General features: G+C 36.0%; 1 protein-coding gene across 3 annotated transcripts in view; it reads right to left on the minus strand.

Moving 5' to 3' along the window:
• Positions 1-230: 230 nt before the first annotated feature.
• The window catches only part of SEC23A (SEC23 homolog A, COPII coat complex component), a 58,045-nt gene continuing 43,997 nt past the window's right edge, over positions 231-14,278 (minus strand). For all 3 annotated transcript variants that reach the window (XM_065905990.1, XM_065905991.1, XM_065905992.1), the window contains 3 exons: positions 12,614-12,769; positions 10,548-10,613; positions 231-1,619 (listed from right to left, as the gene is read on the minus strand). In XM_065905990.1, the coding sequence (XP_065762062.1) occupies positions 1,530-1,619; positions 10,548-10,613; positions 12,614-12,769 (312 nt within the window). In that variant the 3' untranslated portion in view covers positions 231-1,529. The remainder of the gene's footprint in view (positions 1,620-10,547; positions 10,614-12,613; positions 12,770-14,278) is intronic.

Below are 14,278 nucleotides of genomic sequence, written 5' to 3' on the forward strand. Positions count from 1 at the left end.
AAAACAAATAACTACTTGGGGGATGAAAATGCTCTAAAATTGATTATGGTTATAGCTACAAAACTCCATGAATATTTAAAAACTAGTGAATTGTGTGGGTGAATTAAAACTCAATAAAGCTGTTATTTTTTTTAATAAGTGACTTTTTAATCCATCAATAGCAGGTTTTATAAATGCTCTAATTTTATACTAGGCTTTTCAGGCTTACTAGATTTCAAAAGAAGCGGGAAAACAGAGAAAATGTATATTTTATTGGTATTTAGACCTATCATAGTTCAAATAAAATGGAACAGAGCAATTTATTTACTCTAATCAAATAAAACATATAAACAATTCATTTAAAGTATCTGTTTTACCATCAAATGATTGTGTTCATGCAAATATAATCGCCGCACAGTCCTTCTAAGCCCATATAGTAGCACCACCTTTTATTGCAGTACTTGATGTAAATTTCATCGTCAAACATATCTGGCTTTAGCAATGTAAACATCTGCTACAAGTAAACTTTAAAAGGTAAAGTGAATGATACTAATGAATAAATCAAAAGAGAACTGAGCATCATCACATGATAAAATCCAATAAAATATTAGATAATACTGTTTCAATAAGAACTACAACTTAATACAGTTCACAAAATGGAAGCAAAAACAAAGTAGTGTTTAAACTCCCAAGAGTTTAAAATACTGAAGGATATAATACAAAACTTACCTCAGAAAAACAAAAGCATGCAATGAATATTAAATTTGGTTTAGAAGTTGCAGTAGTCTTTTTACTGCAAAGCCTTTCTAAAACGTACTGTGATGAAACTATTTCTTTTCTATTTCCCTTTATTAAAAAAAATATGTTTAATCACATAGTTGGGTCCTTTGTGGGAAATTTCACATGTTATCAATTATGGAATTGTCACCCAAAAAAACTTTCATCTCTAAACTATTTTTTTCAAATGACCAAAAACATTAAATTATCTTCATGAAAATTACCATATATAAAGTCAAATAATTCCTAAACAAGTCATCATAAAAATAAATCTGCCTTAACAGAGTAAGTACAGAAGTGTATACATAAGTGCTGAATATCATTGAAAAATATTCAATGAATAGGCAAAAATGTTCACATTTATCATTACTGTTGATGATTTTGTTTACTTTCTGGTTAAAATTAAGAAACAAGTTTTCAAAGAGTCAGGAACATTCAGTGCCACTTTGAATTTGTCTGCAAACATACAAATGAGTTATATCCCTGTAGTGCAAGGCAGACTATTTTTACTTTTTAACATAATTAAGTTATAAAGATCTCAAATTTCTAAAACCAGTTATAATACTGTGGCAAGGAAAACAAATTTGTTCGTATTGCTCTTATATTCTAGCTTAATCTACAAACATGAACATTTTCCCAAATGCTGTCTCAAACCATACTAATACAAAAAGAGTCTACAGAGATCTCTGTTGATTTCCACAGATTAACTGAAAAGAAGAGAAAAAAAGAAACAAATACTATTTCATCTTCTCAATCTTAATAAGTTCAGCACATCAAGCAGCACTCGACACAGCAAGTTTTTTCAAGTGATCCATAAACACTTGCAAGCTAACATCATCTGTGAGAATCGGTGCTCCAGACTCCTAGAAGAAAAGGAAGATAGTTTCTATAATTAAAAACACAGGATGATACCTTAAAATGTATAAGCAAATGTGTAAAAGAAAAAAATAGACAAGGAAATCATTTTAAGCAGAATAATGTCTATGTTCTTGTATAATAAAAAATCTGACTGGTCTTTGTCCCAGATTCCTGAGAGGGAGACTACATCCTTGGAATTACCTGACAGTAGCATCTGTTATTCATGAGCCCTTCAGATCACACTAGAGTTTATGCTGTGAGATGAGATGACTCAGGATAGGGACCAGTCACCAGAAAGATCAACCATGTAATTAGATGGCTGGGCTTTAAGACAGCCTGACCTCCAGGGAGGAAGGGATGGGGGCGGGGGGGCGGGCAGGAGGGGGGGTGCAGCTAGATTTTTCAATCAATCAATTATACAAAGGCAAAAGCAAAAAAAAAACCCACTGGATACCAAAGCCAAGTGGAGATTCCTATTTGAGGAATAAATACATCGATACATCAGCTGGGAGGGTGACAAACCCCAATTCCATGGGAAAAGGAATTATTATCAGTTTTATAATAAAACTGTCATCATAAATACAGTGCTTTTCCGAGTTCTGTGAGTTGTTGCAGGGAATTTCCAAACCTGATGGGGGTCGTGGGAACCTCTTATCCACCCCGCCCACCCATCTCCCATCCGACCACTCTCCCTTCCTCACCACCCCCACACACAGATTTGAGCCAGCTGGTCGGAAATGTGGGGAACCTGGGATTCGACTTTTGGCTGGCATCTGAAGTAGGGTAGGTCTTGGGTAGACCATGTCCTTTAACTTTTGGGGTCTGCACTAACCCCAAGAGGTCAGAGTCAGATTTGTACTGCAATTCATCAGCTGGCATTAGAACAGCTCCATATCCAATTTAGTCTTTAAAGTAGTAACGTGTTAATGTGTCTTGAATGCACTGGTGCTTTTATCTCTACTAAGAAGTTAAGCCTCCCTCATTGCTGCCTGTTTACTAAAATAAAATTTCAATTACACATATTTTAGCAGAACTGCCAGTTGGATGGAAGAGAATTTATATCATGTTTTAAGTAAAACACACATATATTTTCATTCAAGTCATTTTCATTGATTCTTGTGGGTTCTATGTAACTAACAAGAGTTACGGAAAATTCCTGACTTCTATTTTAATAAAAACTGTGTTGATGAAATGATCTTAGTAATCTAATCCACTAATAATGAAATTTTATTGTAGCAAGAAAGTTTCCTGGAGTATTTTATTATCTGGATTTTTAAATTCTTCACCTGATATCCAATTTATTTATAGGTATATATAAAAGTCTAAAATAAGGAAATTAAGTAATTTTCAGAGGATATCAGCAAATTAGTGGCAAACATGAGATAAGAATTTACAGCTCTTGTGGTTCTTATCTGGTATAGCCACAGACATGCCATGACCTCTCCTGAATAAAGGAAAATCAATTTTACTATGTGTTTTCATATGTGAATTCATAAGAACTTGAAAAACTACATAACGAAGGGAGACAACAACACTGGAATTAAGAGCTTAGAGACTGGAGCCAGACAGACTGAGCTCAAATCCTGGCTCCGCTGCTTACTGCCTATATGACTTTGAAGAAGTGACTTAACCTCTCTGAGTCTTAGTTTCCTTGTTTGTAAAATACAGGTAAGAACAGAACCTACTGCACATGGTTGTTATATTGATTAAATGAGTTAAAGTGTATAAAGCAAATAGAACAATACCTGACACACACAGCTGGCCTAAACATTATTATCTATTTTAGAAAATCAATTCTTTTATAGGCTGAAATACTTCTTATTCTACATTCCTAGTTAACACAGCAAGTAAGGTATCAAAAATGTGACTTAAACTAGTAATAAGCCAATAGCTCCCTTTTCTTCTTCCTGTAATTATACCTGATTTTTTTTTCACTCTACACATTTTCCACTTCAATTCACCCAATCCCAAATCTACTTCTCCTAGTAAAGACAAAATATATATGGGTTTTCTAATTTATATACTGTGACCTTATTTGAAATGATAAATACTAAATGCTCAACTCAATCTTATCAAAAATTTCCAGTTGACTGATTTCAATTTTTCAACTGTACCCTTTTTCTCTTTAACATACACCCAGGATCGGGCAGAAAGGGCCAAGTTTTCTATCATTTAGTACATGAAGCAGTACAGCATCAGAGGCCTCCAGCGTCACCGCAGAAGCAGTGTTGCAGCGGTGCCCCCTTCAGGTCATCCATGGATAATCCTTACACTGGATTCTTGACTTCTGACAAAAAGAAAACTAAGGTATTAGATTTCATCATTTTTAGCAAAATGCTTGGCTATCATGTTAACTCCCTAAATTTCAACCATCAATTTAGCTTAATGGTTAAAAATTCATATTCTGGAGTTATAATGTCCTAGGATCAAATCCAAACCCTTGTCACAGTTTATGTGATTTGGGGAAAGTTAGTTAATCTACTTAAGTGTCAATTTCCTCTTCTGAATAAGATTAACAGTACTCACCTCACAAGAGTGTTTTCATAAATAAGAGTTTAAGAAAATCTTAGTATAATGACTAAAACAGTGTAGATTCAGTTTATTATTATCTATATAAAAATTAACATAATTTCTCTTATAAAAGTCATTGTCAAGAAAAACCTTAGGCTCTTGGTTTCTTTCTTACTTCTAATTATCACATTTATTTAATTTTGATATTTCAAACAGCATTACAAAAAAGGGATGCTTTCAAATTTAACAAAATATAAAGACTGAGAAACACTGATATAAATACATCAGACCAAAATTTCATTGTTTTTAGACACATGAACTAATTCAACACAGACTGAAAGATCTTTCAAATAGTTAGGAACCAACCTAAAAGGAGTTGTTTGTTTTGTTTTCATAAGAAGTCTATTCATAAAAGACAGGATCAAATGCCAGCTTCCCCCAAAGGTATAACTGTGACTAATTTCTAAATTTTCCTAAACCAGATGCATTTCTGGAAAAGATTATTATATTTTCTAAAATGTAATAATGAGAAGAAATCCAAACTGCTTTTAACTGCCTCTTTGAGGAAAAAACTTTATAAAATAACCTAAGGAGAGACAGACCTGATAACGTAATTAAAACCACCATATAGTGTAAGGATATAATTTAACCGAATGATTGCAAATATTTAAACAAGGTTTTATCAAATGAATAAAAAGAACTCGTTTAATAACAACTAAGCATATTTAAGTTTCTCCAAAGATGATGGCTTTCTTTAAGGTAACAGCATTCTTCCCCAACTGGCTATAGATGATGGCTTTCAAAATTGAATAGATGGATGGGTGGATGGATAAATGAATGAGTGAATAAGATAAACAATATGCATGTTTGTTCCTTGGTCTGGGATTTCCTTCTCCATCATATTCACCCAATGAAATGATCTCCCTCCATCAGGGTCTGGCTTAAAATGTTAGGGCTCTTATTTATGCCTCTAATGTTCCTATTTCCAGGCAGTAATAATTAAGTTTCAGTTTAATTATCATAGGTTATATTATTATAGGTTTTCTTTCCTATCTTAAATATCTTTAGAGAGAGACTGTTTTCTCCAGTGATAACAAGGAAAACTAATAACTAATATTTACTGAGTATTACTGGGCATATCAAGTATGTGTCATTAAACTCTACGATAAGGAAAAGAAGGCATAGGGAAGTTTAGTAACTTGCAGAATTTTCAACTACCAGCACAGAATGACACATGGATTGATGCCTTTCCACCTCAATTCACCCAGTCCCAGATCTATTTCTCCTAGACCAGACAAAATATATACGGGTTTTCTAATTTATATACTGTGATCTTATTTGAAATGATACATACTAATGCTCAACTCAATCTTATCAAAAATTTCCAGTTGATTGATCTCAATTTTTCAACTGTACCCTTTTTCTCTTTAAAAACACATCCATGATGGTTTTCCACCTCAATTCGCCCATAGGTTATAATAATATAACCTATAGGTTATACACAATATAGGTTATATAATATAATATTATAGGTTATAATAATATAACCTATAATAATTAAACTGGAACTTAATTATTACTGCCTGGAAATAGGAACATTAGAGGCATAAACAAGAGCTCTAACATTTAAGCCAGCTCAACAGGTTCTTTATAAGCCTTCCATCTACATCTCCACGTTGTAATTTAAATCCCCCAAAACAAAGAACAAGTCATTATTTCAAAGAACTAAATCATGCTTTCTTAATGCAGGAATTCAGCCACAAGGAGATATGTTTTATTTGGACTTCATAACGTGAGCTCACAACACTTTGTTAATTGAGTTACATGAACACCAACAGTCATCTGGAGGGGAGGAACAACTACTCCCTTTAGAAAAAGATCTGTGGACCCTCCCCATAAACCCTAGTCTGCCATAGCCCCCTGCCCTCAGATACTGCTTTCTGACACTGGGCCTGACAGGGTCTCTTATATGCAGCCAGTTTCACTCATCTGTTCACCTAGTCCCTACGGGCAATTGATAAATGACCCCTGAAGAATACTGTTTTAAAGTATCCTTTAATTTCCCCTTCATCCTGATTATTTACTATTTTCATTAACTCTCTTTATTGGTGCTATATTTTCTATATTCTTGTGATTTTCTTTTCTTGTGAAGTTACTCTTAACTTGTGGGATCCAGAACCAAAACCAATACTCAACTGCCTAAAGTATAAAAGAAGGCTAACTCATGGACAGTCTGTAGTCCAAAGTTCCACCTCACAGTATTATACTTGGCTTTTTGTTCCCTCCCGCCAAGTGGAAGACGGTGAGGGATGATACTGAAAATCTATACGTACAAGTATTAGGTGGAGACAGATTTTTCTCACATGTGCTATGTACTCTTTGAACAATTTCCAGGAGTAAGTTCCTTTCCTTGCTATAAAAAAAAACCTCCTCACTTTTCAGGACTTTTAGACCATGGACTCAATTTACCTACCTATATCACAAAAGCTTCTTAACTCCTAAAGCATCTCCACAGACTTCCTTACTTTAATCTCTATTCTCCTGTCCAGATGTATTATAGTCAATATGTGCTAATGTTTAAGGTACTGTGGAAAGTCAAAAATGAAAGTGACACAGTTATTACCCTCAAGTAATTTATATTCTAACAGGAAAAATAAGTGGCATCAGAAATGGATGGGGAAAGAGAAGGGGAATGAAGGGTTAGGGATATTCCACAATATCCAGTCATACAATCATAGAAAAAGTTTCATGGAGCTAGTAAACTTTTAAAACTGAGCCTTGAAGGATGGCTACGACGTGTGACAAGCAGTGACAGGGGCAAATTACATGCTCAGTACACTCAGAGTGCAGTAAGAAGACTAGTTTGATTAAAAAAACTGAATAGTAGCTAAAAGTGGGCAAAGTTGAAACACACCACAAAGGACCCTCAATAGCAATAGAGAGTTTTCTGTAACTCAACAGGGGGTTATTAAAGATTTCCAGACAGTGCTTTGACTTAGAACTGTTTTAGGGAGACCACTCTAACCAGTGCCAAGATGGGAGGAAACGGCTGAAGCAGCGCCAGCAGGTAATTCCAACAGTATGTGGACAGTACTGGGCCTGTCCACAGTATGTGGACAGTAACAAGGGCCTGACCTTGATTAGTGACAGGGAAAGGAGGGAATGGCCAGGGAAAATAAGTCAATAATTAGGGGCAGAAGGGAGAAAACTAAAGTTCCAAGCCCTGGCAATTGAGAGAACAGTGTGCTCCTCTGTAAAAAACCTGCAAGTCAGTAAGTGCAAGATGGTAGGCAAGATGGTATGAAAGAGCTCAACTTGGTGCATGCTGCATATGAAATGTCTACAGGAAACTCAAGTGCTCCACACCTGGCGGTTGTAGAAACTCCAGTCTGGAGGTCACTGTGAAGCCAAAGCGAAGATGGAGACTTACAAGTTAGACTCAAATGAAAGTTGAAGCCACAGGAATGGATGCAATCACCCAGAGAAAATTCTCTAAAATGTAGAGAATTCAAGGCAAACTTTTGAGGCATCTCTATATTCAAAGGGCTTTCCTCATAGCTCAGTTGGTAAAAAATCCGCCAGCAATGCGGGAGACCTGGCTTCAATCCCTGAGTTGGGAAGATCCCCTGGAGAAGGGAAAGGCTACCCACTCCAGTATTCTGGCCTGGAGAATTCCATGGACTATGTGGTCCATGGGGTCACAAAGAGTCGGACATGACTGAGCGACTTTCACTCACTCACTCACTCGATTCAAAAAAAAGGGGATGAATTCCAATTATTGCTTTATTACTCTTCTAACCAGCCTGGGCCCCATAGTCAGTTGTTTAACAATGCTCTCAAATATTCTACTCTCTTTGCTATGTCCATCTTTCTTACCTCTAGTCCTAAATTAGCCCCAGCTCTTTCATCTTTGATGCAATGCCTAACTACACAGCTTGGCTAAAGAACATTATGTAATCATGCTCAAGAAATTGTTAGTAAACAAAATGGACCCTCATCACTGCTGTAAGTCTTTTATTCATCCTCTATTGTTTTCTTATATTCCTTATAGCTGTTTTTAACCTGTTCTGTTATCTAGTCCTTAAACCCAGCATTTCTCACTCCAGCAAATAATTACTGAAAAGAAACAGGCTTCTCCAATGAGTTTTTCTCTGCGCCTCAAAATCTTCCTGTCTTCACCCTTTTTCTCACTCTTTGCTTTTGCAGAAAGAAATGTCCTGCCTCCGTACCAGTGTTTAAACTCCACATAATGTGATCACACTGTCTCCTTCTGAGGATCTTAAACATCCATACACCATTCTTCTGTGTCTCCCCAACATTAGATCCTTACACTTAGTCTACAAATGAGTTTTGTGCCCTTACTCTAATAACAATCATCCTTCTACTATTCATTCAGGCTAAATTTGCAAAAGAATCATTTATACTTAATGACCTCCACTTCTTCACCACTCACTAATTCCTTAACAATCTATCCTCTACACAATGACTACATTAAAACTGCTCAGCAAGGGCACAAGTAACCGCCTAGTCCTCAAATCAAGTACCTGCAGCATCTCGGAGTTTGTCACTCCCTTCTGTAAAGTTCTCCCTCACCACTTAAGACATGGCGCTCCTCCCATTTTCCTTCCACTTCTCTGATTACATATAAAATACTCCTACCACCTGTACTTCCTCAAGGTTCTGTCTCATCCTGCCTTTGCCTCTGTAGTCTCTCCTAGGACAACCATCCACTGTGATGGCTTTAAGTACCACTTGTCTAATCCTTGCCCTGACCACCAAACCCAAATTTTCAACAGCCTACTCATTTGGGCATCTAGATGGTATCTCAAACTCAAGGTCTACAACGTTTTCTTTTCACTCTCCTTCTCACTGGCACCTGCTCTCCTCAGTTACCCAGGCTCAAAACTCCTTACTACCTTGTTCTCCCTCAAATACTTTTCAAAAATTCAAACCTTAGAAAAAAGTACAATGAATACCAACATAGTGCTCAACTTAAAGTCAATGATGAACATTTTGCCACATTTTATGTCTGTATCTACTATTCCTTTTCTTTTTCTTCTTGTTGAATCATTTTTGCAAGTTGAAGACATCACAACATTTTATCCCTGAACACTTTAGGATATATCTCCCAAGATCAAGAACAATCACCCATATAACCACAACACCATTATTACTCTTAAGAAATGTATTACTATACTAGTATCTGACATACAGTCTATATATTTCACAAATCATCCCAATTATGTTCTTTATAAGCTGTTTGCTCTAATCCAGAATCCAATCAGAATTCAGATTTTGCATACAGCTGGCTGGCCCCGGAGTAAGTTTTACTTTCCTGCAACTGCTAATCAAATCTCACTGAGTCTCCTCTTGAAATATAACTCAAATCTATTCCTTTTCACCTTCTCATCTTCTTTCTCTCTCACTTGGATTACTTCAGCAGAAATAGTTCCAACTTACAGACTGCTTCCAATTAATCTTAAGATTCAACTATATTATCCAAGAGTCGAAACTGGCCCTCTGGCCAAAAACCTTCAATGACATTCCATAACTTAGCAAATACAAACTCAGCTCCTCAGTCCTCAGCCTGGTATTCAAGAGCCTCCATAACTGACTGCACAACTCCATTTCCAGTTTATTGTTCTACTATTCATCCTGACATATACTCTTTATCTTAGTCCACACTGTCGCCTACGTAGAATTCCATTCCTCACACAATTTCTACTTATTGTAATACTAAGCACTCTAAAGGAAATATCTCTTCTTCTGCCATCATGTGACCCTTTCCCCTCCTTCTCCTCTATCCCCCCGTAACACTTTAAATTTTCCTAAAAGCACACAACTCAATCTACCTTTATTTTTAACGACTTAGGTATGTGTTTTATTTCTAATACTAGACTACAAGCTCTTCAAAGGCAGGGATGAGAACTGGGATCCTGAAGAAACCAATATAGAGTCCTGCAGATTGGACACTTGATAAGTGGTGATAATAGTGTATCAAGAGGTAGAATCTCTACCAAATTAAAATATATTAATAATGATGCCCAGGCCTCCAGCCTCTCTTGTTCAACCACAATCCCTGATCACTCTGAGCATACTGTGGCCTTTTGTGGTTCACAGCCTGGCATTAAGTCTGAATCATCACCTTCTAGTTCATTTATTATACACTTTATTGTTTTTTGTCTCAAGGGAAACATGTTAAGCTTGAAATATGAAAGGGTTCTATATATCTGATATAATCACTTTTGTATTTTCTGTGGTGCCACCAAATGCTAATTCTATTTTTACCTCTTTTTTTTTTTAATTACTTTTCCAACAGAAACCATTGCCAAAAACAAAGGCAAAAAATGTAGCTTTCACTAAAATAACGAACTATAAAAAACACAAAGAAATAATTTCTACGACCTGTTATTTACACTTACCTGTCCCCAGGCATACATATTATTATGAGTCTGTGAGGGGTTAACTTTTGAAAGCAGGAAACGAGCCTTAAAAGCAAAGAAGAAATAATATTATCCGTCAAATATACGATTTGGTCAATATAGGCTAAACAAATACATTATGCCATATAAAATCAATTCTATGTAATATATTTTCATAAAATTAATTTTATTAAAATGAAACTTTAAAAAAATGAGATAAATCTTGAAATATGTAGGCCACTATATGTTACAAATAAGTGTAACCTCTCCAAATCACACATACGTAATAACATTTACAGTAACAAATACAAACTGTAGAATTCAAAACTCAGCATATAAAGAGTATGTGTGCAAGAATTATGACAAAGTTAGTGTGACATTTGCCAAACACCTGGTCTGAAACATCAACAAAGGTGCAAAGTCTCCAAAGGCTCAAAGTCTCTACATGTTCTTTCACTTTAAACAATGACTCTCAAACTTTTTCAAACTGTAGGCTATTCCATGAGAGCACTTGCCCAACACTTTGTCCATCTACCCACTATGTCTTATCACCATGAAATAATAACTAAAATTAAAAAGGAATATAGCACTACATGTGGTGAGACATCAATGAGAGAACAATTCATAAATTATTTATTTCACATTCAAAGAACAAGACAGTCCTATCATTTGAAATTTAGTACCATACAAAATCTTTTTCTACTTCTAAAGAACACCTGGATTCAAATCCCAATTTCTCCATTTACAGTTTTCTTTGGCCACAAGTAACCTAAGTCTCAGTTTTATTATCCATAAAATGGAAACAATAATAGGACTCCTAGAGAATCAAATGAGAGAAGTTATGTAAAGTGTTATCAGCTTTGCAAATCCTCAATAGGGTATAGTAGCTTCTATTATAAATATAGTAAAACCCTAATAATAATTGTTATCATTTCTGAATAATAGTTACTGGTATCTACTACCTACTTTGTAATACTGTGCTAGGCACTTGGGATATATCAATAAACAAAGCAAGGTCTGTACTTTCTAGGAACAAGTGAAAAAAACTTACAATAACCTATAATTAATTTATATACCTCTAATAAGAACTAAAAGGCAGCAGTAAAAGTGATTCAAGAGTTGGGGTTTTCCTAGCGGCTCAATGGTAAAGAATCTACCTGCCAGTGCAGGAGACACGGATTCAATCCCCAGTCTGGGAGATCCCACATGCCACGGAGCAGCTACGCCTGTGTGCTACAACTGTGGAGCCTGTGCTCTAAGACCTGGGAGCTACAACTACTAAACCCATGTGCCCCAGCTACTACAGCCTGCACACCCTAGAGCCCATGCTCCACAACAAGAGAAGCCCCGCAACGAGAAGCCTGTGCACCAGAACGACAGAGCGGGACCTGCTCACGACAACTAGAGAAAAGCCTGTGCAGCAACAAAGACCCAGTGTGGCCAAAAATAATAAATAAAAAAAAACTTTTTTTTAAAAAACAGAAAAAAAAAATGAGTGTATGGTATGGGGTCCTAATTGAGTCTTCTGTAAGGCCAAAAAGGGCTATATGAATATGTACCTTATTTAACCCTCATAGCTCTAAAAATTACACACCTTTTTATAATGCCATAATGCTTTCCTATTACATGACATTTTCTAGAAAAGTGAAATGACAGAATGAGGAAAACAAAAATTATGTTACCACAAACTTCGTATTCATAGACTTGGTCAGTAGACAAAGAGATCTGAGAAAAGTACACTAAATCACTTTCTAAGTTGTTCATATCTACTTGCTCAACTAAAACTGGCATATCACCAAAACACCACCCTGGCTCTTTACTAGAGCTGAGCTGGAGGAAGAAGATGGGAGAAACCACCACCTGTAGTCAGCTAGTCAATGATCTTACTGCTGTACTCTCAAAACTAAGGCAAGAAGAAAGCACACCTTCCTCTGGAAACCATCTGCCCATCTCTTTCCTTTTCATTTGCCTGGTGAAGCAGTCTACGCAAACTAACGTCAGAAGGCAAATAGGAACAACTCATTGCGAAATCAGCAACACACATGCAAACAAATGAAGAGTATTACCTGACTGCCCCCATGTTCAGTGTCAATGTATCTCGGCATTGGAAACCTGGAGTGAAGGATTTCCTGGGCATCATCCACTGGGGCTTGCAGAAGGTGGCGGAAATTTTCATATTCTGGCATGTCCTGGTATCCTGACTTGCGCCACTGAGCTATGGTCTAATTTTAAAACGATTAAAGGAATTATTACTTCTTTTCTTGCCTAACCAAAAATTTTTTTTTCAAATGAAACAGTCATCAGAAAGTAAGAAAATCATAGAATATTATCCCATTTATTTTTAAGTTACAATACTAATTTCAGTATTCTTGAGTAAACAGATGCAAAATTAGGATATTTTTTCTTTAAAAGTAAAAAGAAATAACAATGAAGAAAAATTTTAAAACACTACATTTGTCATATTAAAGTTAGTTAAAAGGTATCGCTGGGCTTCCCAGGTGGCTCAGTGGTAAAGAATCCACAAATCAATGCAGGAGACAAGGGTTCAGTCCCTGGGTCGGGAAGATCCCATGAAGAAGGAAACAGCAACTCACTCTAGAATTGTCGCCTGGAGAATTCCAAGAACAGAGGAGCCTGGTGGGCTATAGGTCATGGGGTCGCAAAGAGTCGGACATGACTAAGTGACTGAACAACAACAAAAAGGTATCTACCTAAGCTTGTGATAAGTACAGGGGATTTCTGGTAGAGAAGATTTCCTAGAGACTTCAAAATTAATTACCTCTTATTATGAATCTTTACCAATGGAGTTACATTCTCACAAGATACATAAAAGTAAAAACTTTAATAATAATAGCAATAATATTCTAAAGCTAATATACCTATAAAAGAGCATCTGAATCAATATTTTTAAGGCAAAAATAATGATCTTATTAATCAACTTTTATTAAGGTAAATGACTCCAAAACACCATTTAATTAAATCATCCAAAGATTTAACCTGGCTTGATTTCTAAATTACTTGAATCAATCAATGCATATCTTTATATCTCTATATTTAACAAAGGAACAGTCATCTGAATTTCTGATTTCTCATTTATGCATGTTAATGAGCTATTTGAAGAAATAAAACTACTGAAAGACAAAAGAAATAATCAAAAACCTAGCTCTGTCACAGAGCTAGTATCAGAGGCATTATTTTTAAAAATTAAATAGCTCTAGTAACTGGTATCAATTAAAAATAATCATCAATAGGTCTTTAAAAGTCCCATATATTTAAAGTGATATTTTGAATAAGATCTTCCCTGAGTGCATGCGTGCCTAGTCACTTCAGTGGCATCTGACTCTTAGCAACCTTATGGACTGCAGCCCGCCAGGCTCCTCTGTCCATGGGATTCTCCAGGCAAGAATACTGGAGTGGATTGCTTTGCCTTCCTCCAGGGCATCTTCCTAACCCAGGATTCAAACCCTGGGTTATGTCTCTTATGTCTCCTGCACTGGTAGATGGGTTCTTGACCACTAGCACCACCTGGGAAGCCCCTTTCCTATTACAGTGCAAATCTAAAACCATTTACAGTTATAACACTGGAAAAATATATCTGCACAAGTTACCTGACTACTGGACTATAAGCTTGAGTATAAGTTTATGAAAAAGAAGATCTGTATCTCTCAAAGCACCTAGGTTTCAGTGCTTTCTTACACAGAGGAAGCACTTAAATACTGCCTGAATGAATA

The sequence above is a fragment of the Muntiacus reevesi genome, chromosome 15 (genome assembly GCF_963930625.1).
Source record: "Muntiacus reevesi chromosome 15, mMunRee1.1, whole genome shotgun sequence".
Classification (NCBI taxonomy): Eukaryota; Metazoa; Chordata; class Mammalia; order Artiodactyla; family Cervidae; genus Muntiacus; species Muntiacus reevesi.